This window comes from Microcebus murinus, chromosome 2 (assembly GCF_040939455.1).
Source record: "Microcebus murinus isolate Inina chromosome 2, M.murinus_Inina_mat1.0, whole genome shotgun sequence".
In the NCBI taxonomy this organism is placed as follows: Eukaryota; Metazoa; Chordata; class Mammalia; order Primates; family Cheirogaleidae; genus Microcebus; species Microcebus murinus.
Genome location: NC_134105.1, coordinates 108,784,262 through 108,808,280, shown reverse-complemented (window position 1 = coordinate 108,808,280; position 24,019 = coordinate 108,784,262). Strand labels below are relative to the sequence as shown.

The 24,019-nt window shown below is 41.8% G+C and overlaps 1 protein-coding gene across 3 annotated transcripts in view; it reads left to right on the top strand.

Moving 5' to 3' along the window:
- Nucleotides 1–3,220: 3,220 nt before the first annotated feature.
- The window catches only part of LOC109730183 (intelectin-1-like), a 31,361-nt gene continuing 10,562 nt past the window's right edge, over nucleotides 3,221–24,019 (top strand). Inside the window, exons 1-8 of one of the 3 annotated variants that reach the window (XM_076000296.1) lie at nucleotides 3,221–3,266; nucleotides 5,535–5,598; nucleotides 7,317–7,415; nucleotides 8,285–8,532; nucleotides 8,872–9,030; nucleotides 9,513–9,633; nucleotides 10,528–10,631; nucleotides 11,740–12,002. In XM_076000296.1, the coding sequence (XP_075856411.1) occupies nucleotides 3,243–3,266; nucleotides 5,535–5,598; nucleotides 7,317–7,415; nucleotides 8,285–8,532; nucleotides 8,872–9,030; nucleotides 9,513–9,633; nucleotides 10,528–10,631; nucleotides 11,740–11,892 (972 nt within the window). In that variant the 5' untranslated portion in view covers nucleotides 3,221–3,242 and the 3' untranslated portion in view covers nucleotides 11,893–12,002. Of the gene's footprint in view, nucleotides 3,267–3,645; nucleotides 3,739–5,534; nucleotides 5,599–7,316; nucleotides 7,416–8,284; nucleotides 8,533–8,871; nucleotides 9,031–9,512; nucleotides 9,634–10,527; nucleotides 10,632–11,739; nucleotides 12,003–24,019 lie in introns of those variants that run through there. The other 2 variants (XM_076000295.1, XM_076000294.1) reach the window with 2 other exon arrangements.

Below are 24,019 nucleotides of genomic sequence, written 5' to 3'. Positions count from 1 at the left end.
ATTCTTATAGTGAAAACAACTCTGTTTGTAATCTCACCAAGCCTTACAGACACAGTGACTCGCAAGGTCCCTAATCAATTGCTCTGAGTTGCCTGGTAGCTCAACAGAGGCTCCAGGCCTCAGTTGTCTTGAAGAGTGTTGCCTTCCCCAGTATCTGAAGCAATCTTCAAGGCAACAATCTGCAAGACAACTGAGACCTGGAGCCTAGGTCAAGCTATCTAGTGGGGCTTGCATCAGGAGGGCCAGTCTTGCTCTCTAGTGGACCAGGCTACTAAGGGCTAGGATCAATCCTACATCTGGATACTGTATCTGGCCTGACCCCTGGGTATGCTGCCCCAGTGCGTGTGCAACCAGGCCTCAGTTTCCTTTCCCAGTGCACAGTTTTCTAACCCTAACTAAAGCCCAGATCACTTGGCTGACATCCCAGAATCACTTTTTCCTTCTCAGTCTTTGTGCTTTGGACCTCCAGGACAATGGTGAGTAGAAGTGATGAGAGCAGACATCCTTGCTCTATTCCCATTCTTTGAGAGAAGGTATTTAGTCTTCCACCATTAAATACAATGTTAACTGTACATTATTTGTAGAGGCTTTTCATTAAATTGAAGAAGTTGCCTTCTATTCCTAGTTTAGTGAGTAACAAGGGAATTTTTTAATCTCATAAAGATTATTCATAAGGAAGTACAGCAACATTATACTTAATTGTACCACATCAAAATCATTCCCTTTGTGAAAGGAAACGATGATACCCAGTTTCTTTTCTAATAGTCCACATTACAGTGTAGTAAGGCAAGAAACAAACTGAAAGGCATAATTGGTAAAAAAGAAATAATAGTTGTAATTTTTCAGATTATACAGTTGATATGTAGAAAATCCAAAATAACCTAGAGATCAATATTAGAATGAGTAAAAAAGAGAATGTTCACTGGTTGCAAAGTTGACATGAAAATCGGTTCTTTCTTTTCTTTCTTTCTTTCTTTCTTTCTTTCTTTCTTTCTTTCTTTCTTTCTTTCTTTCTTTCTTTCTTTCTTCTTTTCCTTCCTCCCTCCTTTTCTCTTTCTCCCTTTCTTTTTTCTTTTCTTTCTTTCTTTCTTTCTTTCTTTCTTTCTTTCTTTCTTTCTTTCTTTCTTTCTTCTTTCTTTCTTTCTCTTTCTTTCTTTCTTTCTTTCTTTCTTTCTTTCTTTCTTTCTTTCTTTCTTTCTTTCTTTCTCTCTCTCTCTCTCTCTCTCTCTCTCTCCCTTCTTTCTTTCCTCCTTCCTTCCTTTTCTTTCTCTCCCTCCCTCCCTCCTACCTTCCCTCCTTCCATCCTCCTCCCCTTCCCCTTCTCCTTCTCCTTCTCTTTCTCATTGCTTCCTTCTTCTTAGAGACAGGGTTTTGTTTTGTCACTCAGGCTCTGGAGTACAGTGGAGTGATCATAGTTCAAGCAATCTTGCTTCAGCCTTCCAACTAGCTAGGACTACAGCTGTGTGTCACACACCTGGCTAACTTTTTTCTTAATTTTTGTAGTGATCGGGTCTCGCTATGTTGTTCAGGCTGGTCCTGAACTCCTGGCCTCTGGTGACCCTCCTGCCTTGGCCTCCTGAAGTGGGGTTACAGGCAAAAATCAGTTGTCTTTCTATATAGAAGCATCAAAGCATTAGAAAATGAAATTTAAAAAGATACCATTTATGATAGCATAAAAAATGTCAAATACTTAGAGATAAATACAATAAAAGATGCACATAATCCCTATGGAAAAGCTACAAGATTTAATTATGAGAACGCAATGAAAACCCAAATAAATGGGGAAATATTCTACAAGCAATATTTTAAAAGCATCAGTTCTTTACAAAATGATCTATGCATTCAATATAATTCTAAGGTGTGTGTGTGTGTGTGTGTGTGTGTGTGTGTGTGTGATTTAAAGAGACTTATAAATTTTATGTAGAGGCAAAAGACCAAGAATGACTGAGATACTCTTGAAGAAGAACAAAGTAGGAGGCCTTGCTCTATGGGATATCAAGATGTTTTATAAATCTGTAAGACTGAAAACAATGTGGCACAGGCACAAGGAAGAGATGATTACATTAAGGCTAGTGATTACTTTAGGGGAAAGGGAGAGGTTTGTGATGTGGAGGCAACAGGAAGCTTGTGGGGTGCTGGCAAAGTGTTATTTATTGACCAGGATGATAATGACAAAGGTATTTCCATTTTTGTAATTCATTAAACTGTATAGTTAAATCTTAATTCTTTTTCAATATATGTGTTGATTTTTACAATGAGGCTTTCTTTGTTTTAAACAATAAAACAGAACCAAGTGACTTGGAGATGCAGGTGCTGGGCTGGAGCGAGGTGTGGGGAGGGGTTTCTTCCACACTGTTGCATCTCAGTGCACCCATGGTCTGTGAAGTTGGTTTTTGTTTTATGCCTCTGGTACACTTGGAATTATTTTGACATGGACTGGCCATTGATGCTGAATCTAAATCCAGAAAATGCAATACTCCATTAAAAGCAATGTCTATCCCTTTGTTTTATGATCTTACAAAGGGTAGACAATTGCTTGTAATGGTGTATTGCATTTTCTGGATTTATGAACACCCCCCGCAATAGTTTCCAGCTTGTCACTAGCCATGACCTAGCCTCAAACTCTGGCACGCTCCTCAATCCCAAATTAGGCTGAGTAGTGCAATACCAGTTGGCTGCAATAGATATCTTCTAGCATTTCTTTCTCTTTCCTCCAGATCTCTTCACTGTCAATCCAGTAACATTCCTTGTTGGTTCTAGAGTTATCCTTTTAACTCCTCTCATGAAAGATTTGTGATTAAGGAGGCTAATCTAAAACACACATAAGGCCCAGAGGGGGCAAGAGAAAGGCGGAGAGGGCAAGTGCCAGGCGTTCATACAATTGCACTGACCAATAGCAACGGGCTCTTCATTGCTTTCAGACGTGTGAACAATCCACCTCGAATGAGCACATAGAAACGACCACGTGGGGACACAAGGGGATGTGGCGATCTGTAAGCCCAGGAGACAGACTTCAGAAGAAACCAGCCCTGCCCACATGTAGATCTTGGACTTCTAGCCTCCAAAACTGTGAGAAAGCAAATTTCTGTTGTCTAAGCCACCCAGCGTGTGGTATTTTGTTATGGCAACCAAGCAAACTAGGAAAGCACGTGATCTTCCCTGGCCAATGAGACATGAGGAAAAATGTACAGGAGGTCTGTGAGCAAAGCTTGCTCTCTCTGAAAAAGGAACCACAGAAAGAGATGATCCCTCTTCTCCCCTGTCTTGTAAGTGGTGCCAGGAACACCCATAACCATCTCGTACTCAGACACAGGAGGAAGCCAAGGTAGAGAGGCTGAAAGAGCCTAGGTCCTTCAGACATCGGGAAGCTGCTGAGTTCCCCCAGCCCTGAGCCGGCTCTCTCTTTTGGATTTCAGATTTCATGATGTTTTGCTTTTTGTTTAAGTCACTTTGAGATGGGTTTTCTATTAGTCACAGTTGAAAGCATCCAAACTGATCTAGACTTGAACTAAACAAGTGTCAATGGCCATGGGATTTGGAGGAGATGGTTTGGGAACAGGTTCAGAAGGAAGTGGGAAGTAGAATTCCAGGACAGAATCACTGATTGTGGGATGATGGTGGTTAGAAGGTGGAATGTCCATGGTACATGAACAGATCCACAATTTTGGCTATTAGATGCTGTCAATTGTAGGTTGTTCCAGGACTTATGTACCACTAATGAAGAGATGCATAATGAGGGTAAAGCTGATAAAATATGAAAAAAATGCATCTTAAGATCAGAAAAAGAAAGTACTAAACTAAGTATACATTTTCTCTGGAGCTTTTCTTCTTGGGTGCTATTTTATTTTGGTCTACCAATACATCTGAGTATTTTTTGTAAACCAGTACTATGATCCTACAAAGTAGAAACTATTAGCTTCACAAAAAAGAGATTCACGGTATTTTCCTAAGAACTGCAATATTATTCATGCTATAATGACATTACATGGTAATATATGTCGTCACTGAGGAGGATGTGATCAATTCTATTATGGCTGAAGGGAGAGTTTAAGAAGTGAAGGATGACATCAGGATGGGAATGATACAGGAGGTTTGAAACATCATTTGACTGACTCATTTGATTTAGTCTCAAATGTACTCTGTAGCAAATTTTCACTAGTTTGTGGAAAAATGGGAAAAATTAAGGACGAAGTGGTGAGTCTTTCTGTGAAACTGTGTATATTCAATCTAACGATTTATATTTCTTGTGAAATGATCATTTTCCTATTTTGCTGTTAAAATGTCCTTTCTGTATGAAATGATGATTATTGTAGATATTTAATTAAAAATTTTTTTTGCAAGAAAGGAAGACACAAACAAAAACTCCATGGCAACTCTAGTTAGTCTCTTCATCTATTTTCTTTGGGAAATATATTGGTCCATGGAGTCACCAAATCTGGGAACAACACCAGTAGGCTAGCAGGTGACCTTTAAGATTTGTCCTTTAGAGCCTGCTAATTGCATGAGTTATCGTTGTGTAAAGCACCTGGCCTGAGTCCTCACCTGCACCGGGCATCCTGCCAGGGGAGGGTGGGCTGGTGGCCTGGGCCAGGCCCCGCTGGGCTTTCTCCATAAAGGGCCCAGCGCATCACCCACAGCAGGGGCCTCTGCAGAGAAAGCTCCACCCAGCTGGCAGCTGACTCTGAGCTCCTGGCTGCTGTGAGGGAGGAGGCAGCTCCCTGTTCTGGAGGGAGCTCAGCTGAGATTCTCACATGTCTGTGAGTGGGTAATCCTGGTTTGAGCTCAGGTCTGCTTTTGGTCCCAGAGATGTGTGGAATTGAAAGCAAAGGCAAGGGGCTTTGGAGTCTTTGTAGGATCGGACAGTGGTGGGAGCAGGGATGTAGAGAAAAATGTGGTGAAGACAGTTGTTAGGGACAGGTGCAGGTGGGCCACAGTAATCCCAGGAAAAGGCAAGGAAGGCAGAAATGAGGAGGCCAATGGGCATGTAGAACCTAAGCCACATCTGCAGGAATTTGTGGTTGGGGACTTTCCCTGTCCAGGAGCACGTGCAGAACGTAGGAGCTCATGACCCAAAGTGACCTTTTCCCCATTGACATAGTAAAAATCACACCCGCCAGCACCATGGCAGTTTACAAATGTCATGGCAACTCCTGGAAGTTACCCTGTAAGGATAACATTGGGGAGGGCCCTTAGGTCTAAGAACGCCCCTCCTCTCACAGGGAAATAATGAATATTCCACCCACCATTTAGCATATCAGAAGGCATAGCCATAAAAGCAGAAGCGTGGCAAAACCCCAGTGTCTCCTCAACTTGGGGAGACAGACCTGTTTCCCCTCAGGAAACGGACTTTTGCTTCTACTTCTATGCTGAAAAGCCTGCAATAGAAGCTGCTGTGTGGAAGTGCTAAGTGTCTGTCATGGCTCTGTGTCACCAGCCCTGCTTGTGATTTGTCCAAGGAAGGAGCCAAAGAACCAGGACAACAGCTGTGAAAAAATGGACCCTGACAAGAGTGACCTTCATCTTGTTTTCTTTAGGTCACAATGACCCAACTTGGCTTCCTGCTGTTCCTCATTGTGGCCACCAGAGGGTGGAGTCAAAGTGAGTCACCTCTCTCAGGGCTGAGGTTCCTCCACTGAGCTCTAGTGTTCAAGAGGAACAAAACCAGCTGGGTGGTTCCCAGGATGCTGGTCTCTCTTGGGCCACAGGGGATGGCTCTGAGATGCACAGAGGTTGACTTGGATGTAGGCAAAGTGCTGATTTCTGGCCTCTTGTGGGAGGAATCTGGCCTGTAGCTGTGATGGTGCTGCCCGAGGCATGTCCTGGGTCCAGCTCTGTGCCCCTGTGTGGCCCTGAAGGGGCTCTGGTGAGAATGGGGCTGCTCCCAGCCACTCCCCACATCTGTGGCCTTGGCCATGGGAATTGCCGTGGGAATTGCACTTTCTGCTTTTTGCCCAGAGAAAATTCTTTTCACAGTCTTCCTTTCTTTACCAGAAGTAACAATGGCATTTTAAAATTTGTATTTGTCTTCAGTGTTATTTATTCCTTTTGACATAAGTAAAGGCTGTTTCTAAATATCTTCTCACTTCATCTTCCCAGAAACATCTCAGTAGCTTTGTTTTAGGCATGTGGAAACTGGGGCTCAGATATGTTAAGTAAATTCCAAGGACACTCAACTAGTAGGCACTGAGTTACTTACAACTGAATACCTTGACCTCTAAGCCTGCAATTATTGTCATTCATCTAGATATTTAGAATAGTTTGTGGATTCTTTAGCCTCAGTATTAGCATATAAGATTCTTCATTCTGTGTTTCTGCCAGTTTCTTCGCCATAGTCTTACCTCTGCTCCCTACCTCACATCCTGTGTTTCAGCCACATTGAGCTACTTATATTTCTTCAGCAGGCTGAATTATGCTTTTTTTCCTCCTTTCCAAGCTCTGGGACATGCTATCCTCCCTGCCTTGAAGTCTCTTTTTCTTCCTACTGATGAATCATGTTTATTCTCTCAGTGTAAGCTAAGGAGGACACCTGTCACTAAGACACGAGACAATCCCTGCCTTGCCCCCTTGTACTCCCAAACAGCTGCCCTTTCTCCAGTCTGTCCTTTCCATTCTGCATTCTCCCCTCATAGTCTTTCTTTTGCTCTCCTGAGCTTGTCTATCTGTTTTTGTTTTGTTGTTTTTTGAGACACGATCTTGCTCTGTCACCCAAGCTAGAGTGCAGTGGCATCATCCAGGCTCACTGCAGCCTTATACTGCCAGGCTCCAGTGATCTTCGTGCCTCAGCATCTTAGGTAGGTGAGACTCCAGGTGTGCACCACCATACCTCACTGATTTTTCTATTTTTTTTTTTTATACTGAGAAGTTCTCACTCTTCCTCGGGCTGGTGTTGAATTCCTAGCGTCAAGTGATCCTCGAACTTCAGCCTCCCAGAGTGGTAGGATTATAGTTGTGAGCCATCGCACCTGGCCTTGTCTGTCTTTATCATTCATTCTTCTCAATATAATTTTTTTGATGACTTATCAACAACTCCCTCTAGGGGCAAGCTCTTGGGGGGATGTTGAATTTCTTTGACTGCCCAGTGCTTAGGGCAGGGCCCGACACAGGGTGAGGTCACGTGGAGGCAGGCATGCATGAAGCCTGTGCTGGGTGTTGGGTCCAATGGGCTGAATGAATATGACACTGGATATCTCTGGGCTTTACCACCCTGGCAGTGAGGCTCTGCTACCACGGGGTGGAATTATTTGGGACTAGTGACAAGGAGAGGATGGGTTTTGTAACAAATCGGCAGTGAGAATAAAACTTTGCATTTTCTCTAGAGGCTAATACTTCCTTTGAGCATTCGTCCAGCTCTTCTGCGTTCCCATCTCTGCTCAGAAGCTGCAAGGATATCAAAGCTGAGTACCCCAGCTCAGGTGGTGAGTGATGAGACATTTAAACAGAGCCCTCTCAGGGCAATCAGAGTTTTGTTCTCTAGGAGGTATTTCTTTCTGAAGCTAAGAAAAAATTGTAGTAAAATGTATATATATTACATATTGGATAAAATTTGTCACTTTAATTTTAAACCTAAAATTTTATCTGCCACTACCTATCTCTGCAATTGTTTATCACCTCCGTACCCACTCAGCAACAACTCCACATTGCCCTCTCCCCCAGCCCCTGGTAGCTGCTATTCTGCGTTCTGTCTCTATGGATTTGGCTTTTCCAGTTACCTCATATAAGCAGAGTCATGTGATATTTGTCTCTTTGTGTCTGGCTTATTTCACTCAGCAAAGTGTTTTCAAGATCTATCCATGTTGTAGCATGGATATGTCATTGCTTTTTATCCACTGTGTCTGTATACATGTAAGCAAACACACACTCACACATATATACACCCTGCATTTTGTTTGTTCATATGTTGATAAATATTCAGGTTGTTTCTCCCTTTGATTCTTGTGACTCATGCTGCAATGAACACTGCTGCACTAGCATCTGCTTGAGTCCCTTTCCCCAATTCTTTTGCATATAAACCTAGCAGTGGAGTTGCAGGGTCATAGGATAATTCCATGTTTAACCTGGGAGGAATGACACTGGCCACTGGGAGTTTTGTTGACTCTGTGTTCTGCCTCAGTCTCAGGAAGGTGATCTTCTGAGCTCTGGGAGATTCCAGGCCCCCCAGGAACACTTAGTGGCAGGACTCAGGGAGGAGGCTTTAGGCCATGTGTCTGGTTCCTCGGGCCTCTGTGGTCGTGGGGCTGAGATGGCCGTGAGCTCTCAGACAGGCTCTGGCTGGTTCTGTCTGCAGATGGCCTGTATTTCCTCTGCAGCGAGGATGGTGTCGTCTACCAGACCTTCTGTGACATGACCACTGTGGGTGGCGGCTGGACCCTGGTGGCCAGCGTGCACGAAAACAACATGTATGGGAAGTGCACGGTTGGCGATCGCTGGTCCAGTCAGCAGGGCAACAGAGCAGACTACCCAGAGGGGGACAACAACTGGGCCAACTACAACACCTTTGGGTCTGCAGAGGCAGCCACGAGTGACGACTACAAGGTTGGTGGCACTTCCCACGCACTGGGAAAGGGTGAGGAGTGAGTGTGTGTGGCCACAGCATGCAGGAGGGAGGGTGGGAAGGGGGACATGGACACAGGGCTGGAGAAGAGGAAGGGAATACTTATACATCTTGAATCTCAACTTCCTTGCACCGAGGCAGTTAGGGACATTGGTGGTGGGGAGTCCTCACCTGCTGGAAGTGGGGGTGTCTGAGCACATGCGACCTCCTGCCCCACACCCAGAGCCCAGGGCTGTCAGCTCAGCTGAGGGCTGCATGTGTGGGCCTTTGCCTCGTGGGACACCCTGGCCCCGTGAGGCTGAGTGTGTGTTGCTGTGCAGAACCCTGGCTACTACGACATCCAGGCCCAGGACTTGGGCATCTGGCATGTGCCCAACAAGTCCCCCTTGAAGCACTGGAGTAACAGCTCCCTGCTGAGGTACCACACAGAAAATGGCTTCCTCCTGGGACTTGGACATAATCTGTTTCACCTCTACCAGGTACACAGGGCAGCTGGCTGGGGCTGGTTTTATGGGTGTGCAGAGAAGCAAGTGTCTGAGATTTGGCAGAAACTGTCTTTAGTGGTCCAGGCTCCCATCATCTCCTAATCTTGATTTCTGGTGGCTTCTGTCGTGCTTCTCTCAGGAATTCTGAGCCAGGCAAGAGAAAAGACCTATGGGAGAGGATAATTGGGTCAGAAGGCAATGGGAAGAGAGAGAGAGAGAGAGAGAGAGAGAGAGAGAGAGAGAGAGAGAGAGAGAGAGAGAGAGAGATTGTGAGGAGAATGACATGGTCTGGCCTATTGGATGCTTCCGAGTGATAAGCAGCAAGAAAAGGGAAAGACTCTTCTGAATGACTCTGAGATAATCTCAGTTACTTAGAAGGCATTGTTTGCCCTCAGCGAATGGCAGCATCCTGGGAGGGAATGATTGGTAAGGACAAAGCTACTGTGCCTCCTCAGTAACTTTTTTGTTCTTCACAGCAATACCCTGTGAAATATGAAGAAGGAACATGTTTGAGGGACAACGGCCCGGCTTTCCCTGTGGTCTATGATTTTGGGAATGAGCAGAAAACGGCATCTTATTACTCTCCTCTTGGCCAGAGTGAGTCTTTAATGCTCCTCTGAACTCTTGGTAGGAAGAGTTTCAGTTTTGATTGGATTCATTCAGTTGGGACAGGTAGCAGTTATTAATCAGTCACCACGGCCTGGTTGTCTTCTATGCGTGTGACCCGTGTGGTTCCATTCGGTCTGCTTGACGGCCTCACCCGGCTGCGCTGTCATTAACCTCATTGCAGGAAACAGACGCACTGAGAGGTTGGGGAACTTGCTGAGGTCACAGGGCTGGTACACAGGGGAGCTCGCATTTGTAATGAGGAAATTTGGCTCCAGACTCTTTACTCCTGACAACCCCACTGTCAGCCCCTCAGGAACTTGTTAGGACCAGGCCAGGTTCATGTACACAGGGCAGGACAGCCCACAAAATGGGGAGGCCTTTTTTCTTTTTGTAATTGTGAGGAGTAACCATTAGTTTATTTTGTGTGAATCTAAAGTTGGTGGCATAGTATCTTTCACAGAGGCTGAGCCTGTGCTATAAAGTTTAAAGCTGTTATCATTGACATTTGGGATTTTAAAATAAAAAAGAGTAAGAAAAATGTGACAAGTAACAGAGTGAATCTTCCTCCTAACGGCTGCAACCCTGCACTTGGAAGTGTTCAGTGTGATCATCCTGCATAGCTGAATTTCTCTTCACAAGCCTCAGGCAGACGAGAAGCCCTCCCTGAGGACAAGCTCCTGGTCCCTGGGCTGGGAAGATGTCCCTGATGGGTAGTTTGGGGCCAGGATGAACCATCGTTGCCCTCAGAGGAGCTGAGCTCCAGCAGTGTGGCTGGAGAGTTGGGCTGTAGCCTGAGCTTCAGCATAGAGAATCTCTGGGCTGGAGTAAAGAGGCTATTTCTAGCATCTTCCTTGAATGCTGTTTCCTGTGTCTTGTTTTCAGAGGAATTCACTGCCGGATTTGTCCAGTTCAGGGTATTCAGTGTCGAGACAGCAGCCAATGCCTTGTGTGCTGGAATGAAGGTTACTGGATGTCACCCTCAGCATGTGAGTCTTTGTGGGGACCAAAGGGGCTGTAAGGCTGAGTTTGTCACTGTGCGTTGGTATGTGTGTTGGGTGTGGTATGAGTGTGGTGTGAGTGTGTGTATGTGTGTGGGAGTGTGACTTTCTCTTGGTCATTGTTGGGTTTCAGGGGCAGAGCTGCGGGACCCTTTGTCCAGGTACAGACATCCTGTACCTTTGAACACTGAAATTGAGGGCTGAGGCTTCACAAGAGCCACTGCTGGATGCTCAGCCTTTGGGATAAAGCACTCAGTCTCCTGCAGCTGGGGTGAGGCTTCCATGCGGGAACATTCTGTGGAAGCCTGTTGAAGCTATGATTCCTTGTCCTTCATCTGTGGTTTAGATTTCAGAGAAAACTGGTCCTCCCTTACCCTGGCCTGGGCTTGCATAGTTACACAGTGTGTTGGGGGTTTCCAGGAGGGTCCTGGAATCACATTCTGGAAACCTCACTGATTCCACCCCACCATATGCCTGTGAGGATATATGATGGATATTGATGATTTCTAAAGTGTTTACATTGAATACTGGTTGAATACAGAGGATGGGAAGAGAAAAAGACCAGAACAACATCATGGTTTTCGTTTGGGTGAATGAGTGTCATTTACTAAGTCAGAGTGTCTGGATTGTGGTCCATTAGGAATATTTAACTGTCTTTAGTCATATGGAGCTTGAGATTCTTGTGTAGAGACATGGGTTGGATTTCAAATTCTTCAGCACAAGAAACATCTGCACAGGAGATAGAGATTTGGATGTCATAGTGAATTGTTAGTAACTGAAGCCAATGTGGTCATGCAATCTATAAGGGACAGGGAGAGGTGTCCTGTAGTGAGAAGAAACACTTAAGGAATTCATGAAGGAAGAGTCCCACCAGAGAATTCTAGAATGAGTGTTCAGAAAAGTTGGAGGACAGTGAGGAGGAGACAATGAGGTCACTAAAGCTAAATGTATAGAGGTTTTCATGGAGGGAAAAGATCAACGCTGCCAATGGCGAGTCTCTTGAGGACCAAAGACTGACCTGGACTTGGCCCTTAGGCTGTCATTGGCCTCACCAGCAGATCTCTCATCTCTGTCTCTTCCTCTCCCTTTTTGGCAGCACTGCATCGGTGGAGGAGGGTTCTTCCCAGAGGGCAATCCCCGCCAGTGTGGGGATTTCTCTTCCTTTGATTGGAATGGATATGGAACTCACATTGGTTACAGCAACAGCCGGGAGATAACTGACGCAGCTGTGCTTCTATTCTACCGCTGAGAGGGGTGTGAGACCTCCTGTCCTAACCGTGGGATCCCAAGGATGAGGAACAACTTACCAACTGGGTTGTTAATGGCAGAGGAAAAGAGAATAAATCATATTTCATCAAAGCGTGGTGTGTCCTTGAATTGTTTTCCTGCAGGGAGTAAAACACTCTAGCAGATTTCAAAGAATGTCTATGGCTCTGGTTGGTTCTACTTCAACCACTTTTTTATTGGAATGTCAGGGAGGTGTCTCCGGCTGGTGGCTGTATTGTCTCTTTGGGAAGCCGTGGGTAGTGTTGGTACCCATCTACCCAGTATGGGGATTGATGGGTCAAATTGTAGGTCTACCTTTAGTTCTTTAAGAAATGTCTATACTGTTTTCCATAGGGGTTGTACTAATTTGCAGTCCCACTAACACTACATAAATGTTCCTTTCTCTGTGCATACATGCCAGCATCTATGGTTTTTGAACTGTTTAATAAAATGCATTCTAAGAGGAGTAAGGTGATAAGTCATTGTGGCTTTAATTTGCATTTCCCTAATGATTAGGGATGTTGAGCTTTTTTTTCGTATGTTTGTTGGCCATTTGTTTATCTTCTTTTGAAAAACTTCTGTTCATTGGCTGTGCAGAAGCTTTTTAATTTCATTAAGTCCCATTTGTTTATTTTTGTTGCTTAAAGAGCAAACAGACAACCCACAGAATGGGAGAAAATTTTTGCAAGCTACACATCTGATAAAGGGCTGATAACTAGAATCTATTTAGAACTCAGGAAAATCAGCAAGAAAAAATCAAACAACCCTATCAAAAAATGGGCAAAGGACATGAACAGAAACTTCTCAAAAGAAGACAGAATAATGGCCAGCAAACATATGAAAAAATGTTCAACATCTCTAATCATCAGGGAAATGCAAATCAAAACCACAATGAGATATCACTTAACTCCAGTGAGAATGGCCTTTATCAAAAAGTCCCCTAACAACATATGCTGGCGTGGATGCGGAGAGAGAGGAACACTCCTACACTGTTCGTGGGACTGCAAACTAGTTCAACCTCTGTGGAAAGCAATATGGAGATACCTCAAAGCGATATGAGTAGATGTACCATGTGATCCAGCAATTCCACTACTGGGCATCTACCCAAAAGATCATAAGTCACTTTATGAAAAAGACACCCGCACTTGAATGTTTATAGCAGCACAATTCACAATTGCAAAACTATGGAAACAACCCAAGTGCCCATCCATTCATGAGTGGATCAATAAAATGTGGTATATGTATACCATGGAGTACTACTCAGCTTTAAGAAACAACGGTGATATAGCCCCTGTTGTATATTCCTGGATAGAGCTGGAACCCATTCTACTAAGTGAAATATCTCAAGAATGGAAAAACCAGCACCACATGTACTCACCAGCAAATTGGCATTAAAGGATCAACACCTAAGTGGCCATATAGGAGTAACATTTATCGGGTCGGTAGGGTGGGAGGGGGGAGGAGTGGATGGGTGTATACAACCACAATGAGTAAGATGTGCAACGTTTGGGGGATGGACATACTTGAAGCTTTTACTCGACGGGGGCGGGGGGCATGGGCAATATAAGTAACATTAACACTTGTATCTCTGTAATACGCTAAAATAAAAAATAAATAAATAAAAAAAAGGAAAAACTTCTGTTCAGATCTTTAGCCCACTTTTTAATGGAATTGTTTATTTTTGCCTTGCTGATTTGTTTGAGTTCCAGGTGTTAGATTCTGGATATTAGCCTTTTATCACATGTGCAGATTGCAAATATTTTCTTCTATTCTGTAGTTTGTCTATTTGCTCTGTTGATTATTTCCATAGCTATGCAGAAGCTTTTTAATTCAATCAAGTCCCATTGATTTATTTTGTTCTTGCTATAATTGCCATTGTGGTCTTTGTCATAAATTCTTTGCCTAAGCCAATATCTAAAAGACTTTGTCTTACTTTTTGTTCTAGAATTCTTATGGTGTCACTCCTTCCATGTAAGTCTTTTATCCATCTTTAATGAATTTTTGTGAGTGGTGATAGATAGGGGTTGTGTTTCAGTCTTCTGCCTTTGGCTATCCAATTTTCCCAGCATCAGTAATTTAATAGGGCTTTTTTTCCCAAGTGTATCTTATTGTCTGCTTTGTCAAAGATCAGTTGGTTGTAGGTAGATGGTTTTATATCTGAGTTGTCTATTGTGTTCCATTGGTCTATGTCTCTATTTTTGTAAAAATCCAATGCTGTTTTGGTTACTATAGCTTTGTAGTATAGTTTAAAGTCTGGTAATGTGATGCCTTCAGCTTTGTTCTTTTGGCTTAGGATTTCTTGGCTATTTGGGCTCTTCTCTTGTTCCAAACAAAGTTTTGAAATTATTTTTTTTTCTAGATCAGTGAAATAGACCATTGGTATTTTTATGGGGATTGCATTGAATCTGTAAACCATTTTGAATAGTATAGATATTTTCACAATATTGATTCTACCAATCCATGAAGAGGATATGTTTTTCCATTTGCATTGTCTGCAAATTCTTCCCTCAGTGTTTCATAGTTCTCCTTATAGAGATCTTTCGCTTCCATGGTTAAGCATACTCCCAGGTATTTTATTCTCTTTGCAGGTATTTTGAATGTATCAAAATTGGTATTTTGAATTGAGCCTTTCATGTGAGTCTCAGCTTGAGTGTTATTGGCATATAGAAATGCTATTGATTTGTGTATATTGATTTTGTATCCTGAGACTTTGCTGAATTTATTCATCAATTCCAGGAGTCTCTTGGTGGAATCTTTGGGGTTTTCTAGATACAGGACCATATCATCAGCAAAAAGAAATAGTTGGGCCTCCTCTTTCCCAATTTGGATATCCTTGATTTCTTTCTTGTCTGATCTGCCTAGTACTTGCAATACTATGCTGAATAGAAGTGGTAACAGTGGATATACTTGTCTTGTTCCAGTTGTTAGAGGGAATGCTTTCAACTTTTCCCTAGTTAGTACTTGCTGTGGGTTTGTCTTATATGGCTTTTATAATTTTGAGATATGTTTCTTCTATGCCTAGTGTGTTGAGGCTATTTATCATGGAAGGGGCCTGGATTTTTGTCGAATGCTGTTTTTTTTTTTTTTTTTTTTTCATCTACCGAGATGATCATATGGTCTTTGTTTTTGCTTCTGGTTATGTGGTGAATCACATTTATTGGTTTACATATGTTGAATCATCCTTGCCTTCCTGGGATGAAGTCCAGTTGGTTATGGTGGATTATTTTTTTGCTGTGCTTTTGCGTTTAGTTTGCTGGTATTTAATTGAGTATCTTTGTGTCTATATTCATAAGGGACATTTGTTTATAGTTTTCTTTTTTTGTTGTGTCCTTTCCTTGTTTTGATATCAGGGTGATGATACTAGCATCATAGAATGAGTTGGGGAAGATTTCCTTCTTCTCAATGTTATGGTATCATTTCTTCACTATGGATATCTTGGAAGCATGGTGGAATTTGGCTTTGAATCCATCTGGTCTGGGGCTTTTTTTGTTGTTGTTGAAAAACATTGTATTACTGCTTTAATCTTGCTGGTCATTACTGGTCTGTTCAGGAGTTCTATTTTTTCCTGATTGAGTCTTGGAAGGTTGTGTGTTTCCAGGAATTTGTCAATTTCCTCTACATTTTATAGTTTATGTGCGTGGATATTTTCTTAGTATCCTTCAACAATGTTGTGTATTTCTGCACTATCAGTTGTAATATATCCTTTTTCATTTCTGATTGAGCTCATTTGGGTTCTTTCTCATTTATTTCTGATTAATTTAGCAAGAAGTCTATAAATTTTGTTTATCTTGTCAAATAACCAATTTTTTGTTTCACTGAGCATTTGTATTATTATTTTTGTTGTTGTTGTTTTCCATTGCATTTAGTTCTGCTCTAACTTTGTTATTTCTTTTCTTCTTCTGGCTTGTGCTTTTGTTTGGTTTTCCTTCTCTAGGTCTTTGAGATGTGTTATTAGGTTGCTACTGTATGATATTTCTGACATTTTGATGTGGGCATTTCGGACTATGAGTTTTCCTTAGAAATGCCTTAGGGGAATCCCATAGATTTTGAAAGCTTGTGTCTCCTTTGTCATTCAGATCAAGGAACTTTGTGATTTCCATATTAATTTAATTATTGACCCAACAATTGTTCAGCAGCAGGTTGTTTAATTTCCATGCCGATGCGTATAATTGAGTGTCAGTATTGTAATTGATATCTAGTTTTATTCCACTATGGTCTGAGAAGATAGATGGTATGATTTCAATGTTTTAGAATTTATTGAGACATATATTGTGGGCTAAAATAAAGCCTTGGAGAATGTCCCACATGATGATGAGAAGAATGTATATGCAGTAATTTTGGGGTAGGTTGTTCTGTACATGTCTGTTAGGTCCATTTGTTTTAGGGTCCCATTTAAGATCAGTGTTTCTGTATTTATTTTCTGCTTTGATGATTTGTCCAGCTCTAACAGTGTGGTGTGGAAGTCCCCACTAATTGCACTACTACTATATATTTCCACTTTTGGCTCTAGTAGAATTTGTTTTAAGTGTGTGGGAGTTCATGTATTCGGTGATACAAAAAGGGACAGTATCTTATTGCTTTATTTTCCCTCTTATGGTATTGTTTTATAAGAGTTGTGAGCTTTAGCTTTTTTGGATAATTTTACACTGTTGGATATGTCTTGTGCTGATTCACAGATGATGCAATTCTGAGTATTTCCTCCAGGGCAGGTCTGTTGATGACAAGTCCTATGAGTGTTTCCTTATCTGTTAAAGACTTAATTTTTCCATTACTTGTGAAACTTAGTTTTGCTTGATATAAAATTCTAGACTGGTAATTGTTCTGTTTTAGAAGATTCAAGATGGGGCCCCACTCCCTTCTGGCTTGTAAGGTTTCAGTTAAGAAGTCTGCTGTTATCTTGATTGGTTTTCCTTTGTATGTCAGCTGTTGCTTACATCTAGCTGCTTGTAGAATTTTCTCTTTCATTTTGACTTTGGCCAGGGTGATTACTAATGTGTCTTGGAGATGTCCTAATTATTATGAATTTTCCTTGTGTTGATGACCATCTGGTATCTTGATAACTGGATCTCTGATGATACTAGGGAAGTTTTCCTTAATAATTAATTCCCTTGAATAGATTTCCATGCTTTTAGCTATTTCTCCTTGTCCCTCAGGATACTTAAAATTCGTACATTAGTTCACTCAGGGATACTTATAATTCATATGTTAGTTCACCTTGCATATCTCTCTAAGTGATTGCTCTGTCATTTTTGTTGTCTTCTCTGCCTCTTTAAATGACTAGGTTAGCTCAAGACCCTTGTCTATAAGCTGTGATATTCTCTCTTCTTCTTGGTTAGTTTGTTGCTGAGATTTTCTGTTGTGTTTTGAAATTCTCTAAGTGACTGTCTCATTTTTTAAGTTCTATGATGTCCTTTCTTATGTCATCTAGCTCTTTAGTGACTTTTTCATTAATTTCTTGAAAATTTTTTTAGCTTGTTTCTGTCTATTTTCTACTTTGTCTCCTATTCCATTGCCTTATCTGCCATCCATACTCTGAATTCTATGTCTTACATTTTGGCAATTTCTTTGTGTTTTCAGTTCACAGTGTGCCTCCATTGTGATCCCTTGTGGGATTGAATTGTTCTGTTTGTATATGTTGCTAGGGTTCCCTTGCTAGTTTTTCTCATCTGAAACCTCTCTTCTTGACTCAGGGCTAATTGGTTTGAAGGGTGCCTGTTCTTTGCTGGGAATTCTCCTGCTTAATATTTTCCTACTTTGGAATGTTGATGCATCAGGGGAGCAGCAAGTGCACTACAAATCTATAATGCAGCTTTTCTGCTTTGTCTTGTTCGCCTGTGGTTGTCAGTGTTGAAGGTTGTGCTGCATGATCTTTATGTTGGGTATTGGGCTGTTCACTAGACAATGGTAGGAAGTTTGAATTGGGAGCTGGGCTAGAGCCTCTGCTTGGTAGTCCCAGGTACACAGGAGGCTGAGGATGGAGGATCACTTGAGCCTGGAGGTCAAGTTTGCAGTGAGCCAAGATTGCTCCACTAGACTCCAGTCTGGGAGACAGAGTAAGACCTTGTCTCAAAAACAAAAAACAAAAAATACCTGCTCATGGTAATAGGCCAGGACCCTAAAGTTCATTTTGGATGATAAATTTTGGGTTTGATTATCCATCGTGAGGAAACCACAAAGGCCATGCTGTAGCCTGTGAATCCCAAGAGAGTGTAACTTGAAAATTGAAATAATAATTCATTTTATTCTTACACAATTGTTATCATGAGTATAACCTGTTCTTCTGTAGCAATAAAATATAAATAAAAATCACCTTATTAGGCTCCTTTGAAAAAAAAGAAGGCCAGGCGTTGTGGCTCACGCCTGTAATCCTAACACTCTGGGAGCCTGAGGTGGGCGGATTGCTCGAGGTCAGGAGTTCAAAACCAACCTGAGCAAGAGCAAAACCCTGTCTCTACTATAAAAATAGAAAGAAAGAAATTAGTTGGCTAACTAATATATACATAGAAAAAAATAGCCGGGTATGGTGGCACATGCCTGTAGTGCCAGCTACTTGGGAGGCTGAGGCAGCAGGACTGCTTGAGCCCAGGAGATTGAGGTTGTGTGAGCCTCTCTGACACCATGGCACTCACTCTAGCCTGGGCAACAAAGGAAGACTCTGTCTTAAAAAAAAAAAAAGGAAAGGAAAGAAAAAGAGAAAAAAAAAGAAAATGCATGTAATATACTTAACCTACTGGACAGCATAGCTTAGCCTAGACATAAATGTGCTCAGAATAGTTACATTAGCCTATGGTTGAGCAAAATCAAATAATACATAGTCCATTTTAAATATAGAGTCTGGGATATCTGATGTAATTTATTGCATAGTGTACTGAACATGAAAATGAGAATCGTATGAGTATTCCAAGTATGGTTTCTATTTCATGCAATCATAAAGTCAAAAAAACTATAGGCTGAACCCTTGTGAGTTGGAGACCATATGCCCTTTGTAAACCCATGATCAGAGAAGAAAACACAATAGACATGAAACGTATTTGTTATAATATTTGGTAATTTCTCCCAGTTCTTGAAATAGCTCCAGAGAACCTGGCTTGTTGGCACACATCTGTAATACCCGGAGTTTGGGAGGCCAAAGTAGGAGGATGAGTTGAGGTCAGGACTGTATGACCAGCTGGGGCCACATAGCAAGATTCATCTGTCCAAAATATTACAAAATTATCCATGCATGGTGGCACACACTTGTAGTGCGAGCCACGCAGGAGGGTAAGACAGGAGAATAGCTTCGCCCAAGCAGCTTGTGGTTGCAGAGAGGTATGATGACGCCACTGCACCTTACCTTGGGTAACAGAGCTAAAAATGAAAAAATAGAAAAATCCTCAAAGGGATAAAAATGAATGGAGTATCTTGTTTTACTCATAACAAGCCCCTTTTAAGCATGCCCGAGTTAACGTTTATGGGGCTATTTTGTAATAGTCCCTGTGGGTGAGGGGCTGGTTGCCAGGGAAATTAACCAGAAAACAGGAGGGTTGAAACTTTTGTTCCCCCTCTCCTCCTATGAGGACAGGAGAGGCACTGGAGTTTGATTCATTCAGCAATGGACAGTGACCCAATCAATCATGCCATTGAATGAAGATGCATTAAATATCAGAGATCTAAGAGTGTTATATAGTGTGCTATAGGAGGTATACATTTAATTGAATATGTGTCTTGTAGTTGGATAGAGTTGTATTTTCTTTTGTCAATGTATCCGGAAACATATAATTCAATACTTTATATTTACAAGCACACAAAGTGTTAGCTTAACAAATCTAGGGCCTCTTAAACCTTTTCCTCAGAAGTGCTGTGAAAGAACTCTAAACAGTGAAAATGTGTTCCTACTGTGTTAAGATGTTAATAACACAATATAGGATTGATGGAATATCTTGGAGGAAGTCATGCATTCCACTGGTGAGGGAGGAGAGGTGTCATAACGTTTTTGCTCAGGAGCCTGGGAATGACACTGGGACTGGAATGATGGAGCAGGTAGTGAAGCATCAGGAGGAGTTTGTACCGAATCAGTGATTCAAAATGCAGTCTGAGGACCAGTGCTACCATAGAATGAGCCTCCTGCTGACCTGAATGAGTTTGCATTGGTTCATTGCAAAATGAGAAAAATAATGAGAAATATTATTTTTTATAAAAATGGATTTATTTAAGCTAAAAGTATATATTTATGTTGAGATGATGACTTTCCTCTGCTGTCATTAACATATATTTTCTTTTGTGAAATCATTGTTATAGTTGATTTAAAATCTGTTTTCACTTGCCAAAAGAAAAAAAAAAAAGAAAAAATCAGACACATGGTCATTTGTATGTGGTAGAGATTACTTGGTAGGGCTAGAACTCCCAGTGTGCTCTCAGTGTTGTAGACTTCTGAGATTGATGGTGATGATGGTGACTTACAGTTTCTCTGAGAAACTGCCTCAGAATTGCCCATCCTTGTGCTGCAGAAAGCTGAGGTCATGGCTCCTTTGCCGTGTCTGTGCTTTGAGATTTCTTATAGGCAGCCTTCTGGATGGTCACTCTTTCTGCATATCCAATGCTTGCAAGTTTTTTTTTTTTATTGAGCGGCTAATAACCTAGCTATAAAGAGAGTTATTTCATACAATGAAAAATTAAATCTTCAGGAATATGGCAATTCTAAGTTTCTACATACCAACAATATGGTCTCAAAGTAGAAAAAGCAAACATTGTCAGGACTACAAAGACAAATGTACAAATCCAAGACCATAGTGGGAGATTTTAACCTACTTCTCTCAGTAGTTAATACAGCAAGCAGAGAAAAAGCCTGCAGAGATGCAGTAGATTCAAATAGCATGGTGAAGACACTTGACCTAGTGGCCATACACAGAACACTGCATGCTACAACTGCCAAGTATACATCGTTTGTAGACACCCCTAGGAAACTTCCAAAATATTTACTATGCACTGGGTCACAACAAGGCTTACTAAATAGCAAATGATTGTAATCATTGAAAGTATGTTCTCTGATCACAATGCACTTACACTGAAATCCATGAGGAAAGGTAACTGGAAAATCCTGACATGCTTGAAAGTTAAGAAATGCAGGTGCCCTTTGTCTTAAGATGGCATTATATCCTGGTAAACCCATCATAAGATGAAAATACTGTAAGTTTAAAATGCGTTTAATATAGCTAACCTAGTGAACATCATAGCTGAGCCCAGCTGTATATGTGCTCAAAATAGTTACATTAGCCTATGGGTGCACGAAATGAAATAATGCAAAACCCATTTTTAAAAGAGAGTCTGGGATATCCTACGTAATTTATTGTATAGTGTACTGAACATGAAAAATAGAATGGTTGTATGAGTATTCCAAGTATGGTGTCTACTTTATGCCATCAAAAAGTCAAAAAACATTAAGTTGTACGCTTGTGAGTTGGAGACAATGTTCCCTTTTTACGACCCATGGTGATAGATGCAACCAGGATAGACATCAAACCTGTTTGTTATAATATTTGGTAGTTCCTCCCCATTCCTGAAATAGCTCCAGAGTGACCAGGCATGTTGGCACGCGTTTCTAATACCAGGAGTTTGGGAGGCCGAAGCAGCAGGATGAGTTGAGGTCAGTACTGTGTGACTAGCCTGGGTCACATAACAAGATTTATCTGTACTAAATATTACAAATTTAGCCAGGCATGGTGACACACACCTGTAGTGCGAGCTACTAATGAGGATGAGGCAGGAGGATAGCTTCAGCTCAGCAGCTTGTGGTTGTGGAGAGCTATGATGACGCCACTGCAACTTAGCTTGGGTAACAGAGGTAAGAAGGAAGAAATGAAAAATCATCCAAGTGATAAAAGTGAAAGGAGTATCTTGTGTTACTTATAATAAGCCCCTTTAACCGTGCCCGAGTTAATGTTAATGAGCTGATTTTTTGATAGTCCCTATGGGTGAGGGGCTGGTTGTCAGGGAAACCAACCAGAGGACTAGAGGATGGAAACCTTTTGTCCCCCCTCTCCTCCTATGAGGACAGGAGAGGCACTGGAGTTTGATTCAGTCACCAATGGACAGTGACTTAATCAATCATGCCAACGAAGATGACTTAAATATCAGAGATATATAAATATAGTGCTGTAGAAGGTACACATTTTATTTGAATATGTGTCTTGTAGTTGGATAGAGTTGTATTTCCTTTTGTCGATGTATCTGGAAATATATAATTCAATACTCTTTATTTACAAGCACACAAAGTGTTAGCTTAACAAATCTAGGGCTTCTTAAACCTTTTCCTGAGAACTTCTGTGAAAGACATGTAAAAGTGAAAATGTCTTACTACTGTGTTAATATGTTAGTAACACAATATAGGCTTGATGCAACACCTAGGAGGAAGTCATCCTTTCCACTGGTGAGGGAGGAGAGTTGTGTGTATCGTTTTTGCTCAGGAGCCTGGGAATGACACTGGGACTGGAATGATGGAGCAGGTAGTGAAGCATCAGGAGGAGTTTGTACCAGATAAGTGATTCAAAATGCAGTCTGAGGACCTGTGCTAGGGTACAATGAGCCTCCTGCCAACCTGAATGAGTTTGCATTGGTTTCCCTGAGTTCTGTGAGCCATTCTAGGAACTCACCGACCCCGAGAAGGGGATTCTGGGAACCTCCCATGTATAGCTGGTCGGTGAACGTATGGAAGACCTAGACTTGTGGCTGGCATGAGGAATGGAGGAACAGTCATGTGGTTCTGATCCCTTACCCTGCAGGGTCTCTTCTGTCTCCAGGTAGAATTGTCAGAATTGAGTTAAATTGTAGGGCACCATGCCTATATCTACCTTTATTGGAGAATTGCTTGGTGTGGAAAATCCTCCCTATTTTGGGGGCCAGGAATGTTGAGTGTAGTCAAGAGTTAACAGGAGCTCTCTTTACAATCAAAGATTGAGAAGCTTACCATAGGTAAAGTTCAGGTTCTAGGAGTTCAAAGAAACATTTTAAGAAGTAACTTCAAATTTATTCAAATAGAGCCTGTTACATACTCACTTTATAAAGCTAGCATAACGGCCATAGCGAAATCTCACAAAAGAGTATGAGAAAGGAAAATAACAGACAATTCTTACACATGAATACAGAAGCCCAGTTTCTCTGTAAAATACTATCAAGCTTTATACATATATATATGACATATATACACACACACATATATATATGTAAAAGAATCTCTGATTGCCAAGTTGAGTTTATTCCAAGATGCAAGTTTGCTTGAACATTAGAAACTCAGACTGGGTGTGGGGGCTCACTCCTGTAATGCCAGTACTTTGGGAGGCCAAGGCGGGAGGATCACTTGGATAACTAGAGGACACGAGTTTCAGATGAGCCTAAGCAAGAGCCTGACCCAATCTCTACAACAAATAAGATAATTAGCAGGGCATGGTGGTGCATACCTGTAGTGCTAGCTACTTGTCAGGCTGAGGCAGGAGGATCCCTGGAGCCCAGCAGTTGGAGGCTGCAGTGAGCTAGCCAGGCAACAGAGTCAGAGTGTCTTTAAAACAACAACAACAAAAAAACAAGTCAAGAAAAGAAAAACCAAAACATTAGAAAATCAATGAATGTAACTCTCTTGAATAACAATAGGATAGAAAGAATACATCTATCATATTGATAGATGTAAAACGATGACAGATACCATTTGACATACATTCATGATAAAATATCATTCACAAATATTTTGAACATTCAATCATGATGAAAACTAGTATAAGAAGGGAATTCCTTCCTTCTTTCCTTCCTTCCTTCCTTCCTTCCTTCCTTCCTTCCTTCCTTCCTTCCTTCCTTCCTTCCTTCCTTCCTTCCTTCCTTCCTTCCTTCTTTCCTTCCTTCCTTCCTTCCTCCCTCCCTCTTAGAGACAGGGTTCTGTTTTGTCACTCAGGCTCTAGAGTACAGTGGAGTGATATAGCTCAAGCAATCCTGCTTCAGCCTCCCAACTAGCTCGGACTACAGCTGTGTGTCACACACCTGGATAACATTTTTCTTAATTTTTGTAGAGATTGGGTCTCACTATGTAGTTCAGGCTGGTCCTCAACCCCTGGCCTATAGTGATACTCATGCCTTGGCCTTCCAAA